The 6,102-nt window shown below is 49.1% G+C and overlaps 1 protein-coding gene across 1 annotated transcript in view; it reads left to right on the forward strand.

Annotated features, from left to right (window-relative positions):
• Nucleotides 1–6,102, forward strand: part of ARHGEF10 (Rho guanine nucleotide exchange factor (GEF) 10) — a 75,353-nt gene that overhangs the window by 47,295 nt on the left and 21,956 nt on the right. Inside the window, exons 16-20 of the mRNA XM_012645865.1 lie at nt 2,191–2,306; nt 2,721–2,848; nt 3,024–3,124; nt 4,789–4,910; nt 5,770–5,856. Of these exons, the coding sequence (XP_012501319.1) occupies nt 2,191–2,306; nt 2,721–2,848; nt 3,024–3,124; nt 4,789–4,910; nt 5,770–5,856 (554 nt within the window). The remainder of the gene's footprint in view (nt 1–2,190; nt 2,307–2,720; nt 2,849–3,023; nt 3,125–4,788; nt 4,911–5,769; nt 5,857–6,102) is intronic.

Here is a 6,102-nt window from a genome sequence, read left to right on the forward strand (position 1 = left end):
GATGATGGAGCCGCTCTGTAGATGATGGAGCCATTCTCAGATGATGGAGCCGTTCTGTAGATGATGGAGCTGTTCTGTAGATGGTGGAGCTGTTCTGTAGCTGGTGGAGCTGTTCCATAGAGGATGGAGCCGTTCTTAAATGATGGAGCCGTTCTGAGATGATGGAGCCGTTCTGAGATGATGGAGCTGTTCTGTAGGTGATGGCGCTGTTCTGTAGGTGATGGCGCTGTTCTCCGATGATAGAGCTGTTCTGTAGGTGATGGCACTGATCTGTGGGTGATAGAGCTGTGTTATGGGCTTATCAGGGCCAGGCAATGGTTACACACATCTACACATGTTCAAAAATTTGTAGAACTAGACTGCCAAAATAAAAAGGTCAGTTTTACTAAATGATGATTCTAATGATAATATTAAAAAAGATGTCAAATTTATAAAGTTGGTTTAACAGTTATAATTGTATTACAAGGCTGTGTTTATAGAGTGTATCATCAAAAAGTTATTAATGAAAGCAGATAAGTGTATCGATACATTTTAAATGATAAGCCTGGTATAAGGATAACACAGTTGATATCTATAACCACGGGAATGGTTCTGCCCCCTTTTTCGTGAGACTTCATGATACTTCAGATGCAGTTAATCACAGAATTTATCTGACAGGTGATAAAAATCAGGCCTACCACGTGTGTAAATATCCACATATCATGTAACAAAGTATCTGTGAAAGTATAAATGGTCATGCTTCCCGTCAGTTATGCAGTGAATATTTTTAGATACGTGTATATATGTGAATATTTATGTTGGAAATATATAGATATCTCAGTTTTAACATTTATGTGTGTGTGTATATACATATACAGATATGCACTATTTATATCTTATATACACTAATGGAGCAAGCCATGTACTCTTGTGTACCCCAGCACACATGAAAACATAGGGTCCCCTGTTTGAACTTAATAAGAATTTTTGGGTGTTGCCAGCAGAGCCTCAAACCCAGCTCTGGGCCCTGGTGAGCTCGGGCGTGTGGCTGCACAGGTCCAAGCCCACACAGCCCATCCTGCTCTAACACAAACGCCAAGGAGCTGCTGCTCGTGCAGCTTCAGTGAATCTCTTCTGCCTGGGTTTGAACCCGGCGCCTTTCCTTGCTGGCTGTTTGACCTTAGGCGACTTATTTGCATGGAAAGTGTTACTGCATGTGGGTTTAAAGCATGAGCTGTGGGTGTCATTCTGAGTTGACGTCCTTCCCGTGTGAACTGGGCCAGTTTCCTCATTGTCGGCTGGGGACACGGGGGCGTCTCTTCTCTGTGCCTCTGGTCCTGTTGTGGGATTCAGTGATAAAAGACCTGAGCGTCACCTCCTGTAGCACACGGAGAGCTCTCTGCACGTGGAGGCTGCCGTGCTCACCTGGGCACGTGGACGCCGGGACACGCGTCACTCCACAGACCACCGTCACTGCAGACAAGTCCTGGCTATTCCCTTTTAAAAAATCTTCGGGGAAGATTGCCGAGGACTCACGTTGATGTTGGGTGACCCCAGTTATTGGAAATTTGGTTAAGATTAAATGTCATTTATTTCCAGGCATCTCTTACTAATAGCTATTACGTCAACAATGTTTAAAAGATACTGTTAGTGACAAGATGTCAGTCACACTCACACGGTGAGACATTCTATAGCTCACCAGCATCCTTCGAAAATGAAAAGGTCATGAAAGAGAAAGATCGAGGAACTTGCCCACATTGGGCGGGACTTAGGGAACATGACAAGGAAACCCAAGGTGGGCCCCTACGTTGCATCCTGCACTGGAAAGGTAGCATTTGTGGGGACATGGGTCAAATTTGAGGAAGGTCTGCAGATTAGTTAATAGCATCGTATGACTGCAATTTCCTGGTTCTGACCCTGAGCCACGTTTGTGTAAGAGCTTAACCCCCGGGGGGCCGGGGGAAGGGCGTCCAGAAGGCAGCTCTTTGTGTCACTTTTGCAACTTTTCGATGTCTTAAATTATTTCAAAATAAACGTTAGGAAAGGAAAAACTACTAAATGCTTGAAAATACCCACTTTTTAAAAGTTCTAGAGCATCCCCCAACTTAAAAAAAAATTAACTAGTATTTACTTTAGCGTTTTCTATCCTCAAGTGTCGGAGTCGCCCCGGCTTCAAGTTTGTTCTCTCTCATTTGCTCGTTCCCTTTGTAGACAAAGTTTACATGGGGCCGGGACAGCTGTACCAAGATTTACAGAACCTGCTGCATGACTTAAATGTCGTTGGTCAAATCGCCCAGCTGATAGGAAACCTTAGAGGAAACTACCAGGTAAGAGTCACAGCAGTTTGGTTTAAGATTCTGTTTTTACTCCTAAAGTGGATACGTGATCACATCTCCAGGTTCTACCAGAAGTGAGAATTCATTATGACTGTACGAACTGATCTGATGGACACTTTTTGTTACTTTGGATAAGGCGACACTGTTATTTAATTGTTACTTTTCTTCATTTTGCGAGTAGACTTGAGTATCAGTTCTGAGAAATGTCTCTGCCACCCCACAATGTCACAGTGTGATCTGACTCTGAGGGTTTCTTTTTTGCAATCAGATATGAGGTGTTTTTTTGTTCATCTCGTTTTTGTTTGTTTGGTCTCCCTGAGTTTTTTGTGTTACTTTGCTTTTAAGCTGCTCCTATTTTTTTTTTTTTTAACAATTTAAAAATGTACATATTTATTTTCTTTGCAGAACTTAAACCAGTCAGTAGCCCATGATTGGACATCAGGTTTACAAAGACTTATTCTGAAGAAAGAAGACGAAATCAGAGCCGCAGACTGTTGCAGAATCCAGTTACAGCTCCCAGGGAAACAGGACAAGTTAGTGGTGACTTTAAAATGAAACCTGCTTAGCCAATACTCGGGGAAAAAAGTGGTTCTTTGTCATGATATGTAATTTTTTTTTTTTTTTGATTTGTTGATTGTATTGGACAGGCAAAACATTGTGATTTAATTTCATATTATAAAGCGAAGGCTTGTCTGTTGTTCCTGGCAGGTCTGGACGACCCACCTTCTTCACGGCTGTGTTCAATACGTTTACCCCGGCCATCAAAGAGTCCTGGGCCAACAGCTTGCAGATGGCCAAGCTTGCCCTCGGTAGGTGCGGTGGGCGCGGCTGGCGGAGGCTCGCGTGAGAGATGGTGTGTGTTTTGGAGTCCTCTGCCAGTGTCCCCTGTTATGAGGAGATGCTCGCCCGCCAAGAGGAAACCGGGGTTAAGAGGTGAACTTGGCGATGGATCAGTCCATGTACCTGGAGGAATGTTTTTACGTGGGGACGATCAACCCCAGCACAAGTGGATTTTAAGAAGTTCATGTTATAATTTAGGGTTGCAGGAGCAAAGCCATGGCTTTTATTGTAACAAAACATTACTGTCAGGCCAGGTGCGGTGGCTCATGCCTGTAATCGTAGCATGAGGATCGCTTGAGGTCAGGGTTCGAGACCAGCCTGAGCAAGAGCGGGACCCCGTCTCTACTAAAAATAGGAAAAGCTAGCTGAGTGTGTTGGTGTGCGCCTGTAGTCCCAGCTACTCGGGAGGCTGAGGCAGGAGGATCGCTTGAGCCCAGGAGTTTGAGGCTGCCGTGAGTTGTGATGATACCACTGCACTCCAGCCTGGGCAACAGAGTGAGACTCTGTCTCACCAAGATAAAAAATGATAATAATAATGTCAGTTTATCAGTTGAGGCTGCTCAACCCAGGGTAAGCCTGCCGGGTCTAGAATGTGAGTCGGGGGCTGAGGCAGGTCCGGTGTGGGTCTGTCTCCAGAAGGAAGGAAGGAAGGTCGTGGTCCATCTCAGCCTGTTTCCTCACCCCTGAGTAACAAAGTGCAGGGGGCCAAAGGCCCTCCCAGCACCAGAGATGAACCCTGCAGCACATAGACGGGTGCGACTTCATGATGATTTTCTTGTTCCTACGTCCCTTCAGCCTTGCTGTTTTGACATATGTATGATTTACATGTCACTTACATACTCACGGATCTATCACTCAGGACACACGGGATGCCCTGTGTGCGTGTAAAACCCTCCTCTAGACGCAGGTAATCTGAGACGCTAACTGAATGTGGGGTACAGAGGAGAAACCGCGGTTGGGGTAAAGGTTATGACCCTGGTGTGCGCGGATTAGTGGCAGGAAGAGCACGTTGCCCGCGGAAGGGGAGCCAGCCGGAACGCGCGCTCAGTGGACGCGGAAGTAGTCACATGGCCCATTTCTCTTCCTTACTGCGTGGTGGTTTGTCAGGGTGGGTCCAGAGAGACTCACAAACCAGGGGTCGCCCAGCCTGGGGAGAAGCGGGACGTGGAGACGAGCTCCCTTTTACCTTGAGATCAGTGCCACGTTCTTCAGAGCCAAGGCCGACGGTCGGCAGTGAAATATTTCTCCATTCGTTTTACTTTGTCCCATCCTGTTATACCGTGTCTAAAACTTTCTCACTGCATCTCGTATTTGATTCGTATCTGAATCTAAACACCTCAGTTGCTTTGAAAAAAAAATGGAAAGAGGTAAGGAAAAGAGAGCCGTGTGGGTTCCGCAGCGCACAGGCGTGTTGAGGAGGCGCAGACAGGGAGACGTCACCGTCACTCGGGCGCGGGCCGCGCCGCCCCGTGGGAAAAGAGTTCACTGTTTCCCAGAGATGAGACGTCAAGTTCCCTGGGCTTGTGAAACGGACGGTAGAAACTTGTGCGGGGTGGCCCCGCGGCCGTGCAGACCTGGGTGCAGGTGCGTTCCCTGCAGTCCGGGCTCATTTTCTCCCTGCCTCTCGTCGCAGAGGAGGAGAACCACATGGGCTGGTTCTGCGTGGAAGACGACGGGAATCAGATCAAGAAGGAGAAGCACCCTCTGCTTGTCGGACACGTGCCGGTGATGGTGGCCAAGCAGCAGGAGTTCAAGGTGAAGGCTGGCAGGCCGGGCACCTGCGCCGCTCGGGCCGCGTGGGAGAGTCCCGGGAGGGGCACAGTCAGGACACTGTCTTTCCAGGGTGGCCGTAGTCACTGCTTCCCTGGAGGTAATTTATTTAGAAATCAGAGAAGATTGCTGCTGTTTGAGACCTAACCACGAGGGTCGGCCTACGTCTCTGAGGCCCGTCCCTGGGCAGGACGCTGGTGTCCCCGCACGGCCGGTCACACGAGGGAGACTGGTTCCCTTTGCCAGCTCCTGAGGCTTTTGCTTGGCAGGCAGGGTTTCCACGGGGCCGTCACGTGAGCTCTCGGGCCTGCTCTCTGCCAAAGCCGCTCCGTCTCCGGGCGGCATCTTGTTCACGTCTGTGGTGTCACCGGTTCAAGCACAACAGGCCGCGCCTGCGGTGACTCCCATGACTTGTTGACGGGTCTTCTTTAAGAAACGTAAAAGACGTTTTTATTTCTCACTCCTGGTCTCTGGCTGGCGCTTGCGCTCGTGGCCTGGGCCCTCGGCAGCTCCCACCGCCACCCTGTGTGGAGGCCCCGGGGCCCCACCTCCCGCCCCTGGGAAGGACCGGGTGGGACGGGGCGGGGAGAGAGGGCCGTGCTGACTTCAGCGCAGTGATGAGACCCCAAGAGTAAAACACCCGGGGCCGCATCTGCTCGCTGTTTGCTTCTCAGATGCCGCCTTCTGAGACTCACGCTCCAAACTTTCCCGTCTTAATCTGTGGTGGGTAATGAACCAGAATGTCTGTGGTTCTGTGTTGGAAACACATCGTCCGTGTCAGACTCTCTCTGGCCCGGAAGCCTCTCGGTCCCTTTCACAAGCGTCTGATTTCATCCTATTGCAGATCGAATGTGCCGCGTACAACCCCGAGCCCTTCCTGAGCAACGAGAGTCAGCCGGACCCGTCCTCCACGGCGCACGGCTTCCTGTGGGTAAGATGCCTTTGTTCCTAGGCGAGTTTGCAAGGACCGGCACGCGCAGTTAGTGTGGCGGGAAACAGATGTGCGTCGTCGCGTGGAACGCTGCCGTTCACTTCGGTGTAGCCCAGCGTGTATTTTCAAACGTGAAAACTCCCGCTGAAGAGGCCTGATTACTTTTGGAAAAGATGTAGAATTCTTAGGAATTAAAATGTTAATTTCTTTTCTTTTTCATCTGAGTCTTTTACCAGATTAAATTCA

This window comes from Propithecus coquereli, unplaced genomic scaffold, assembly GCF_000956105.1.
Source record: "Propithecus coquereli isolate 6110/MARCELLA unplaced genomic scaffold, Pcoq_1.0 Scaffold238, whole genome shotgun sequence".
NCBI classification, from domain to species: Eukaryota; Metazoa; Chordata; class Mammalia; order Primates; family Indriidae; genus Propithecus; species Propithecus coquereli.